At 38.4% G+C, this 12,818-nt stretch overlaps 1 protein-coding gene across 1 annotated transcript; it reads right to left on the bottom strand.

Annotated features, from left to right (window-relative positions):
* Positions 1–82: 82 nt before the first annotated feature.
* On the bottom strand, positions 83–12,412 carry LOC130216787 (RING finger protein 223). Its single transcript, XM_056448654.1, has 2 exons — positions 12,238–12,412; positions 83–3,873 (listed from the first exon to the last, which is right to left on the bottom strand). Exon 2 carries the CDS (start codon positions 3,827–3,829, stop codon positions 3,179–3,181), a length of 651 nt encoding a protein of 216 aa, XP_056304629.1. The 5' UTR covers positions 3,830–3,873; positions 12,238–12,412; the 3' UTR covers positions 83–3,178.
* Positions 12,413–12,818: the final 406 nt, after the last annotated feature.

Below are 12,818 nucleotides of genomic sequence, written 5' to 3'. Positions count from 1 at the left end.
ACACACACACACACACCACACACACACACACACACACACACACACAACGCTCCTCAGAAAAACTAGGGAAAGCGACGCGAGTCTCTCTCTCTCTCTCTCTCACACACACACACACACACACAACGCTCCTCAGAAAAACTAGGGAAAGCGACGCGAGTCTCTCTCTCTCTCTCTCTCTCTCTCTCTCTCTCTCTCTCTCACACACACACACACACAACGCTCCTCAGAAGAAATAGGGAAAGTCTCCTGTCTCCTAGCTTACGATCGCCATAGCAACGACAAACGGCAATGGAACGCGAGCTCACAAAAGCCTTTAACGTTAAATCCGTAAACAAAGCGGCACGCGTCGCGTTTTTAACGTGGCTTACATGTGATAAGAGAATATAAAGAGTAACCGCGTGTACTGTACCAGGTTAACAAGTAACAAAACACAATAAATACATAATTTGCAAGTTAAACGAGGCAACAATTTTAATCGCACTTACTTACACTAGTGAATAAACCTCAACCACTGACTCTTCACAGTTCACAACTCATCTTTGGGTAGAGACTGTCAATATTATCCATCTGAGCACAGCGTGACTTCTTTCGACCGGCAGCGTCTGTGTGTGTGTGTGTCTAGTGTTTTTTCTGTGTTAGTGGGCGGGGCCGCAGGTTTTCAAATCTCCCTGGTTTGCGCGCGTAACTACTGGCGAGGCTTGTGTTTCGTGGCTGCGTCATCGCGAAACACCTAATGACTCGTTATCAAGACGACTCGTTTGAAGCACTATGAGTCGACTCTTTTATAGATGAATCAATAGTTTTAAACACTGTACACTTACAGATTTAAGCCTTAGCTGGATATTTCACTTCACTTAGAGCTGTGTTACACACTACATGGAAGGGCATTTTCAAAAACCCATAATATGGGCTCTTTAAAGGTGCAGTATGTGAGTTTGACACCCAGTGGTTGAATTGGGTATTGCATTCCTGGATCAAAACAAACGCAAACGCAAGTTGCCAGATTGAGGACTAAAAGGAGCAAGCCTAACAATCGAGCCAAAAGGCTGATTTAAATCGTGTACTAAAAAATGTAACAGCACGTGATAGAGGGAATATTCTCCGTATTAAAAGGAGTTTTTGTTCTAACCAACACCTCGAATTGATATACTAGAAATTGTTTCTTTTTCTTGCAGCTGATCAACAGACAGTGATCACCTCAGGTGCACCTCATGTGCTTTATTCAGAAACGCTCTTAGCAATGTGAGTTTGAATGCAATTTTACATGACATTTATTGCCATGCTACTGAAAGCAGCAACAGATAGTTTACCTCAGATCTTGAAAGTTAAGTAAACCATTTAAAATTGAACTTTAGAACTGTAAAATAATGCAAACCAACACGTCAGTGATTCAGCATGTACATTTAATAATGTTAAAGAGGTTTAATATGTATTAATTAGAGCATAAACCTTACCATTTCATGTGTGAGTGCATATTCTGTGCTTCTGAATGGCTGTATTTCAATTTCTGTTGCGTTTCATCACTGCAAACCTCATCACGGAGCATGTTTTTAGGACATAGGGTTACAATGTAACCTGCTCACCTGATGTTTACGGTGGTAATATTTTTATTATTTTCTAAATAATAATCTCATGTTGAACTCTGAATCTGCGTGTCATTTCAGTGTCTGCTACTGTCCACCGGAGGTTGCATTTCGGTCTCGAGCGCATGCTTTGAGAGCATTTCTGAATGAATGAATGAAATATGCGGTTTTCGACCAAGGCATCCTGGGGTGCTGAAATATAATGGGCTAAACTGGCCTTGGGTAGGTTATTTTCAAAGCAGAATAACTGACTTGGCATGTTTGTTAAATATCTGCAAACAAATGATGGTATTTTTATGCTTTAGAATAGTCAAAAACATACATACAGCACCTTTAAAGACAGTCTGGAGAACTTACTGTGGAAAATGTTATTACATCAAGTATTGGTAATGTGTGAAATGTTTGGAACACACTTAGGACCATTAGTCAAACTGTTTATTAAAAGTTTATCTATTGTAAATTATGCAAAGTTTCTCTCGACAATACATTAATGTTGATGTTAAGACCTTAATGTGTCGTCAGGATCCACAGGGATTCATTCTGTTTTGCCCAAATGTGTTTTTCAAGTAGTTGTTGACTTGCATTTTGTAAATGACCAAGGCAAAGTCCATTTTGGATGGCATTAGGGTGAGTAAATTCAGCCTGAGCTCACGAGAAAACGTAAGTATTTTACGTTTTGCCACTTTAGTTGCTAATTTGTAGGAATTCAAGCATAGTTCAGTCGTACGAAAAGTTACGATTTTAAAAAGGAGGCGTGGCACTCAACCCCACCCCTAAACCCAACCGTCATTGGGTGATGAGCAAATCTTACTAAATTGTATGAATTAGATCGTACGAATTCTTACAAATTAAGCTACGGTCACACCGCGCTTTGTGTGTGCGAAATTCTGTCGTGCGGCGCTGCGAAAAGGGGCGGGATTAAACAAAATGATTAGACATTTAAAAAAGCGAGCGTTTTGCTCCATGTTTTAAATTTCTGTCCAGAGAGGTCCTGTTTTGATCCTCGATTGCTCTCACGCAGTCAAGTGATGCGATTTTGACACATGACCCCGCATTTCCAGTCTGACGCATTCGCGTACGTATAAATGGAAGTCTATGGGAGGAAAAGCCCAGTGTGACCGCAGATTTAGCCTCTAAATCAAAAAATTACGAATTGCCTTGAGATTTCGTTGGTAAATTAGAAGCAAATATTCATTTTTAAGCGAACCATCCCTTTCAGGCCAGTACACGCTAGACTGTCTGAACCAGCCCAGCAGAGATAATGACCAGGTTACAGTACCAGCACCAACCAAAACACTGATCAGACCTTAAGTGTCTGTTAACTTTGGTCAGCATCTGTTGATGAATTGCCCTTTATTAAACTTGTTTAATAGAAATGTTGTTTTGATCATTGTAGGCATACAGTCATCCGTCAGCTTTCTCATCTGCACTGGCTAGATTTTGACACTCATTAAAATGTACTGTAAGATACTGATGCAGCTCTTACATTTGTACCGCCGTCCTGCAGCTCACTGTAACTCTTTCATCACCCAACAGTCTTAGCAAGGATGAATGGATGTAAACGCGTACCAATCCTCTGAATTTTGCAGTTTATTTTACGGCAGCATTGTGACTGTGGTAGTAGAAGCTGTAGTAGTAGACATATGCATGTTCTGGGGCGCGCAACGCAAGGAGCCCGTTGTGACGATGCACTGCAGGGGCCACAAAACAATGCCCAAAAGCAGCACCATGAGGAATATAAAAAGCAGCAAACGTTTCCAGTCCATCAGCCGTTCCATTAGACCGAGCCGTGGGCGAGTCTGGGAAGAAGACACACCACTATGGCCACTAGCTCCAATATCCACACAAATGCAGAACGCTGGTACTCCTGGCATTTCTATTGGCCGCTGGTAACAGAGCTTCTCCCCGTCCAGCCATACAGGCTCTTCGTGCTGCTGGTGGATGGGCAGGCGACACAGAACCTCCTGGCTGGTGGTCAAAGCCGGCGGCCCCTTTTTTGGGATGGTGGTTGGTTGGCGGCAGAAGGGGCATGGGATTTTTGAGTTTTGAGGGTCCATGGAGGTGGTCATGATCCGGGAAAGGCATTCAAGGCAGAAAGTGTGGGTGCAGTCCAACTGTTTTGGCGTTTTGAAGACATTGTCGTAGGTGTTGAAGCAGATGGAGCACTCGGGATGCGAGCTCACCTTCTCCAGCTCTGTCTCCAGCGGGATCACCTGAGTGTGCCACACCATTGGACTCGGCTCCATCTCGCATGAATATAGTCCTCCACTGACTCCCTCACGTGGATTTACTGGAACATGAAAGACAAACACTTCAAAATCACCTTTAGGTTTATTCATATACGCTCTATAGAGCAAATCTAGGGCACAGGTTATGAAGTTAATATTTACAGCCAGTTGATTCATGTGTGCGGACAGTATTGAGAATACGCATTTGTGTGGAAATTACTGTGCAAACAGAAATGTATGTAGAACAAGCTGAGCAAGAAAATAGGTCAACAGGATTTGTTTGACTTTTTGCCCTTTAATCAAATTAACTGAGCTGGTCATCAGGTCTAAAAAAAGTTCTACATAAGAGCTTGTTGTACTGTTCATTCACTGTTACTAGTTTATTGACGTTTTTGTTTCTTGTTTTAGACCAAAATAAATGTTTTTTACTGGTTAATGGTGGCATTTTAATAGATTTACTGATTTTATTAGATTACATTTTCACAGTTTCCAGTGATGGAAAGAGTACTAAAATATTATACTAAAGTAAAAGTACTATTCTTTGCCTAAAAATGTAGTGCAAGTAGAGTAAAAGTGTCTGTTGTAAATATTATTCAAAGTATGAGTAAAAAGTAGACCTTTCAAAAGTACTCAAGAGTAGTGAGAAGTGAGTTTTACGCTGTGAAAAGCTGATGCATTAACATGTAATTTGTGGATGTGTGTAAACGTAACATTCTGTAGTGCATTTAGTTATTGCCCAGCAGTCACACAACGTCATAAGATGTTAATATTAGGTTCAATTTAGGTTGTGATGTCAGGTGACCAAAATTAAATGTCTATCCAGCGTCTAAGGACAACGATATTTTGATGTCCAATAATAACATCAAATGACATTGATATTTGGTTGAATTTAGGTTGTGTTTGAAAGTGACCAAAATCCAACGTCAAGCCAACATCTTAAACCAACTTCATCTTGGCGTCAGATATTGACATTTATTCCTCAGGTATGGCAACCAAAATCCAACATCTTATAGACGTCATAGTGCTAACGTCCACACAACATCAAGCTGTAACATCATAAGACGTTGATATCTGGTTGATTTTAGGTTGGACGTCAGCCTGATGTTGAGTTCTGACGCCAACCCGATTTTCATTTCCAAAGAAAATGTAACGTCTCCACGACGTTGGGGTACAACTTCAATCTGACGTCATGTTGATGTCTTTTGCCTGCTGGGTGTTTAAGGCAATTTCGGTCTTCATACAGTTAACATCTGTCATTTTTTTCATCAGCGACACGCATCTAAACAGTCCTCTAGGTCAATGCGTGTAAAGGTTTGCTGCAATTATACATCGCCCATGTCTTGAGGTAGCTCATTATGATGTGATTTACCTCTTTACTACTATGTGCGATTTGATTGGACAGGAATCACAGGACTGAATTTTCATTAACATGCATGACTATTATTACCATTGAACACAATATTTATTTAGCTTAAGGTTCTAAACTCCATCTTACAAAAGATGGAAAAAATGATTCTATACTCCATCTTACAAGAACTCAATAATGAAAACAATGTTTACTATAGGTGACGCAGTGGCGCAGTAGGTATTGCTGTCATCTCACAGCAAGAAGGTCGCTGGTTCGAGCCTCGGCTGGGTCAGTTGCCGTTTCTGTGTGGAGTTTGCATGTACTCCCTGCGTTTGCGTGGGTTTCCTCTGGGTGCACAGTCCAAAGACATGCGGGTGAATTGGGTAGGCTAAATTGTCCATAGTGTATGAGTGTGTATGGATGTTTCCCAGAGATGGGTTGCAGCTGGAAGGGCATCCGCTGCGTAAAACGTGCTGGATAAGTTGGCGGTTCATTCTGCTGTGGCGACCCCGGATTAATAAAGCGACTAAGCTGAAATAAAATGAATGGATGAATGAATGTTTACTATAAATGTACTACAATCATGTTGCACTGCTTGCTTTAACCTTAAATAACACCTTTGCACAATATTAAACCTTAAATACCTCTTTTGCACAATATTCACTTTTAATATCTCTCTTGCACAATATCCTGCACAACATTGCTCAGTCTCATGTAAAAGTACTTGTATATATGTCTATAGTTAAGTATTTTATAGCATATGTTAGTTACACTTTTAAATAGCTCTTATGTCCAGTGTTGTGTTTGTATTTCTGATTAATTTATGTAGCACTGTGGTCCTGCGAGACACAACATTTTGTACCTCTGTATGTCCACACATGTAGCGGAATGACAATAAAGCTCGATTTGACTTGACTTGAAGTTCTTTGGGGAAACCAAAAGGTTGGTTCTTGTGCTTCTTGGAATCTTTCTTTTTTTCATATAACTTCATAGGGTTTGTGAATTGCTATAAGGCCCTTTGAAAGTTAAGTCCACACCTTATTTTAAATTACAATTCACAATAAGAGGCTTAATAGATAAGATATTATCTTAATAATAGGCAGGTATTAAGCCAGTAATTAATCTTGTGAATTGTTACTTTACTTAAGTGTTACCAAGACTTTGAATGGAAAACTACTATACATTTGAATGACAGATCTACTAAAAACGGCAGGTCATTTTAGGGTCATCTAATTTTTTTGAAAAACAAATTGCATAGATGACAATATTGTCAAAATAATCACTGCTCACAAGGATTAGAATAAACAAAAAAGCATATTTTGACAATTTAGCTGGCATTGTCACTGTAAAGAAACACTGTTCTGTTGTCCGCTGTGTTTGTTTTGGTTATCCTCACACATTCCTGTAGACATGCCCATTCCCTCACCATTTTCTCTAAATTGTTTTTGTAATGCACACAGTGACATTAATAGTATCTTAAGCTTTGAAACACATTTTCAGTTTTCAGTTCCCCAAAATACCAGTGTAAATGAACAGCAAAATCACTCACTCCCTTTCCTTTGACTTAATCACTGATTTATCTGGGGAACCACAGTGGAATGGACCGCCAATTCTAGTGAAAGCACATAAAAGGCAAAGCACTTTATCATTGTCATATACAGTAGTTCCCCTAAATGGCTCTAAAAACTGTTATCATAATCTATTTTTAAGGGTGTTCAGTGGTAAAGGTCAAAACCCCATTAAAAAAAATCACCCGTGCTTACAATATTCATAAGACACAGGCTGCTTTGTTGTCCGTGTTTCTGCCAACGTCAGCAGCACTGTCCTTCAGAAACTCTTTCAGGCCCTCTAAAAGTCAACGCTCGACTGGTCCTGGCATTTGGAGACCATAAGAATTTCATCAACAAGGTGACTCTACAGTCCATAATACAATACACGGAAGTATTTCTCGAAACCCATCCAGAGCTAAGTAATACATGCATTTAATCCAGCCTGACTTTTAAGTGGTTTTGTGTCTGCACAGGTTGAGGCAGAGGTTCGTTTGAGAGCAGATGGCCTGTGTTTGTATGTGCGCGCGCGTTTCTTTCTCCATCCCTGCTCTGCACAATGCTCCTGTTTGTTCTCTATTATATTGGTCTGGCTTTGGCATTCCTAAAGAACAGGCCGATGCCCAGGCAGCCAGTCTCTCAGCACTGCATGAAACCCCCTGACTCCAGAGCACCTGCGGTACGACTCCTGTTTTATCTGCTTTCTCAATCTACGCCTCGACGCATACCTGTTTGACCGCGGTTAGCGCACGAGTTCATGGTTATTCATTAACTTTGCTGCCTGTGTTGCTCAGTAAGTGCCTGACCTGGTTCTCCTTGCCCGTGTGCAGCAGAGCCTGCGCTTGAACTTTCGCATGACACTCGGATCTGTTTGATAACGCGAGCCATTAGGGAAGATAAGGAGGGGTTTGAGAGTAGCTCTGCTAATTTGATTTAGGATGAACTGCTTTTAGTACTGTACACAGTGTTGCCAGATTTAGCTGACTGTTTCCAGTCCAAAAGCGCAAAACCCGCCAAACGCACAAAAACGTCCAAAATATTATATTGTTTTATTTAGTTTTAATTTATTTAAATAGAAATGAACCTAGCTACTTAAACTGTCATATTTTTTAACCATACAGCAACCAACACCAGCAGTCACAGAACTATGGAGTTATAGTTATATGCAAATCTCTAAAAATAGCAAAGTGAAAATGATTTTTTAAAAAATAAAATTATTTTGCTGACACAATAAAGAATTGCAACAGGAAAATTAAGTTTTGAGGAGTAAAGATGAAATTTGCAAACAAGAAAAAAACTGCAAATAAAATCTAACTGCAAAAAAAAAAAAAAAATATATATATATATATATATATATATATATATATATATATATATATATATATATATATATATATATATATATATATATATATATTTGCAATAAACGATATATTGCAGTGCAAAGCAAATCAAAATGAGGCAATGCTATAAAAATGTTTTGCAAATATATATAGTTTTTTAATTGCAAATGTTTTAGATTTTTTGCACTGCTTGATTCGTATTTGCAGTTCTTTTTTTTTTTTTTTTGTTAGCAAACTTTTAAAGTAATTTTCACTTTGCGATTTTTGGAGATTTGCATTTATTTGTTTATTTTTGCTCAATACTTTTACTCACAATACTTACCGGTTTGCAAAACTTTCTTTTATTTTGCAAGTATATGTGGCCCTAGATTGACTTCATACAGAACCACAACATAACTAGATCACATCGAAAAACTGCCCCTACACTACCTACACTAATAGATTAGCCTACACTACCTATTAGAGTATGTTTACTTTCGAAATGGGGTATACATTCGTCCTATTTGGCGTTTTAAATTCTTTTGAACATAATCATTTTTTGAACATATTGCGTGTGCACGCGAAGGGAAGTCAGATTTGTCCATGGATTTGATACAACTCCTTCACCTCCTCTTGCGGGTGGGCCCATGCGGTTTGTACTATGCACTGGTAACTACTAACTGAAAAGAGTAGGAGGCCACAGTTATGTTTTGTTGAATAAGTTGCCTATAAAAGTTACGTTTCAAAGCTGCTCAAATTTTGTCATTTTATTACATTTTTTACCCTCAAAATCAAATTCAAAACCACCCAATCTGGCAACACTGACTGTACACGTTGAAGGGGCCTGAATGGGCTTTAGGCACAGCTAGAGTTTTAAAGCCAACGATAAACTTCCGGTGAAAGCTTAATGTGACTATTTTCAATTTCACAAGGTTGTTTTTACAGCATCAATGTTGTAATGCAGGGGTGACCAACCCTGTTCCTGGGGATCTACCTTCCTGTAGATTTCAGTTGCAACCCATATCAAACACACCTGCCTGTAATTATCAAGTGCTGCTTCAGGTCTTAATTAATTGATTCAGGTGTGTTTGATCAGGGTTGGAGCTGAACTCTACAGGAAGGTAGATCTCCAGGAACAGGGTTGAGCACAACTGTTGTAATGTAATTAAAATACATTCAGTTAAATGGACTTAAGCATTCATTTAGTTGTTCAAGTGTAAAACGAGATGAAAGACCGCGTAACCGCTAGCACCGTCAGTAGCAACTAGCTAGCACAGAAACTCCATTGAAAATTCTGGGGTAATATAAACTGTCATATTTTAAAGACAAAGTAGGGAGAAATGGAATTTAATTCAGTGCTTCTTGTCCAATCTGAGACCCACTTCATATCGTGTATCTAACAGACAGTAAAGATCGCTGATTTTTAAAGAAATCAGATCTTAAATGTGACAAATTTGTAATGGAAAGGGCTGCCTGGCTGAAAATTAAAAGTTTGTGTGCATATAGCCTATAGGTCATAAACCATTTAAACGGATAGATCACCAAAAAAATGATACCATCAAACCTGTATGAGAGTCTTTTGTTGAACTCTAACAAAAAGATGCTTTGAAGAATGTTCATGAACAAACATTGTTGATGGTATAGGCATTGACTGGTGTAGTAAGAAGAAAAAAGTGCTTTGGTTGGCTGTATATATGGTCACCAATATTCTTTCAAATATCTTCTTTTGTGTTCAGCACATAAAAGAAACTCATACAGGTTTGGACAAGGTGAGTAAAAGATCACAGAATTTCAGGTTGTTTGTTTTTTTGCTGAACTGTCCCTTTAAGTGCAGTCATATTGACAGCCCTGGGTTTGGTCTGTCCAAATTAATTTGCATATAAACGGCTGCAACATTCACATGTGTTTGGATATCAGGATTTCAAAATACAGATGCTTCCTAAATCCAAATGCATTTTGCTTGGTCAGGGGGCAGTTTTAAAAAATCTAAACAAATAATAATATAAAAGTACTTAAAGTAGATGTAAATATACTGATCAGTTATCAGTCAGTATAAGTGATTTATCAAAAAGTCTATATTTGATGTTTATCTACACTGTAAAAATTATATGATCAATTACTCCTGGCAGCATATGTTTTTAGTTCACTGTAACATATTAATCTAAATTAATCTTGTTCTAACTTAATTTTATAAGTTACACAAGCAGTTTTAAGTCAGTTTAACATACTATAAGTTCAATGGACTCATAAGGTTAATTTAATTCAGCTCAAAAAAATGTAAGGCAAGCAGTATTTTTAACAGTGTACTCGTACACATGTCCCTCATGTTTACATTTAGATTATTCATTCATTCATTCATTCATTCATTCATTCATTCATTCATTCATTCATTCATCCATCCATTCATTCATTCATTCATTCATTCATTCAATTATTCATTCATTCATTCATTCATTTTCTTTTCGGATTACTCCCTTTATTATTCAGGGATCGCCACAGTGGAATGAACCGCCAACTTATTCAACATATGTTTTACGCAGTGGATGCTGATCCAGCTGCAACCCAACATTGGGAAGCACCCATACACTCTTGCATTCACACACATACACTACGACCCATTTAGCTTATTCGATTAACCTATAGCACATGTGTTTGGATTGTAGGGGAAACAATAGCACCCATAGAAAACCCACACGAACATGCAGAGAACATGCAAACTCCATACAGATATGCCAACTCACCCACCCAAACTTGCTGTGAGGCGAACGTGCTAACCACTGTGCCACCGTGACGCCCCATTTAGATTATATGGGCTGTCATCTAACACACATGTAATTTGTATAAAGACAGGAAAAAAATATGTTATTAGTAATTTAATAATGATCATTAACTGTGATCTTCAATGTGATTTACTATGCCTAATAAATGAGTCAAATGCTGTGGATTTTAATGCACACATCACTTGTTCAAAACAGTTCGTTTTTCCATGTTTTAATGCTATTCACTTTAATATATGTTTAATATAATTTCATTTTAGAGTTTAAGTGTAACACTAAAATATGTTAGGATGTTTCAACCCAAACTTGGTCAAATGTGTCCATTGTTTGTTTGTTTCAAATTTGGGTTGCAACTTCTCTGCGTTTTTAGAGAGTAGTTTCTTAATATTGTGTGTTTTCAAGTATATATTTTTGTTACACTATATTTTGATTGTCTTTAGACATTCTGTTAGCTAATTTACAACTATATCTCAACTATAACAGTGTTAGTATATCAGTAATTAATAGATGTTATGGTTAGGGTCAGCATAAGTTCACATGCATTAGCAAAGTCACTTACAGTCAGTTGAAAGCCTGTTTAAGGGCCCATCAAAACAACGTTTACCAATTTTAATCTACTCTACTCATGTTGTGTTTTGCAAACATCCGAACAGACCTCCAAGCAGGGTTCATACGGTCATGGAAAACCTGGAAAAGTCATGGAATTTTCACATGGCATTTTACAGGCCTGAAAAAGTTTTGGAAAAACAGAAAAACCCACAATGTTTTGGAAAACTCATGGAAAACAGATATCTGTATATTTGAATATGGGTTATTTACTTCTTTTCTGTCCTTGGCCAATCACATCACATTATTAGTGCAGTGTAAGCATTGTCTGAATCAGTTTTACATAGATATAAATATAAATTGAACCTAAATAGATTGCATGTTTTACGATATGCTGTAATAAATTTGAACATGCATTGTTTTTCTTTTACCACGCATGTGTAGACATTGCATGAAACATTAGGTCATGAAAATTTACTTGAAAGTCTTGGAAAAGTCATGGAATTTTAGTAGTAAAATATGTATGAACCCTGTCTAAGTACAAGTGCTCCACTTTGACTTGCAGTAACTTCACCTTTATCCTTTAGATTTAACCTCTAATGAATAATTCAATCATTCGCATTATTTTTACAACTCTACAAATTGAATTACTAACTCTACTTTCTTCTCCATCTCGTCGCTTTTTCAGATATTGCATGTCTTACTCCAGCCTTCTCCAACAAGATTACCATCACACAATAGGCAGTTAAAGTGAAAAACATCTGTCCCTGTGTGTACTGAGTAAGCCATCCAGTTTTCCTTCAGTTGTGTTTCCAAACGGCTGCCCCTCTGTAAATCAGCCCAAGTCTCAGCACACGTGGCAGACAAACAGAGCACATGTTCTTACCTGTTCCACTGATTCCTTATTTATCTTCTCATCACTTCTCCTCCCTAGGGACAGCAGTGGATTATCATGTGTGGAGCTGTCAGCAGTCCTCCTGATGGAGTAATGTCCTCTGTTAAAAGCGGAGCTGAGCACACAGGTGAGCTCCTCCTCGGTGTCTCTCGTCCACTCTCACCTGCCTCTGTTTCTCCACTCTCTTTCAGCACTGGCTGTGGAAATGACACTGATAGGCAGGAACAATAACACGGCCTTGAGGGAGTGCCAGAGATGGGGGGGGGGGGGGGCGGGGGGTGGGGGGTGGAGGGTTGAGATGAAGAACAGTATATCCACAATATAACATTTCCATTCTTTTCATCTGCCCATCCTTCTTTTTTCTCAGTCTTTCAGCAGTCATTGACAAGCATGTTATATTCCCTCAGGAAGTGCATTTTTTTGTACTCAAACTTTCAGGGATTTGGGAGAATCAAAAAAACTTGCTTGACATTGAACATTTCAAGCAGACATTCTTTGGGTTAACACTTTATCTAATCATTTGTTTCTTTATTCCCAGTAAATCATTTAAAATGAGGTGGATAATGTCCGTC

The sequence above is a fragment of the Danio aesculapii genome, chromosome 23 (assembly GCF_903798145.1).
Source record: "Danio aesculapii chromosome 23, fDanAes4.1, whole genome shotgun sequence".
NCBI classification, from domain to species: Eukaryota; Metazoa; Chordata; class Actinopteri; order Cypriniformes; family Danionidae; genus Danio; species Danio aesculapii.
This window is presented reverse-complemented; position numbering and strand designations above follow the sequence as displayed.

Excerpts from the sequence above, each read along its gene's own strand:
- LOC130216787 (XM_056448654.1), bottom strand. The coding sequence starts at position 3,829 with ATGGAGCCGAGTCCAATGGTGTGGCACACTCAGGTGATCCCGCTGGAG.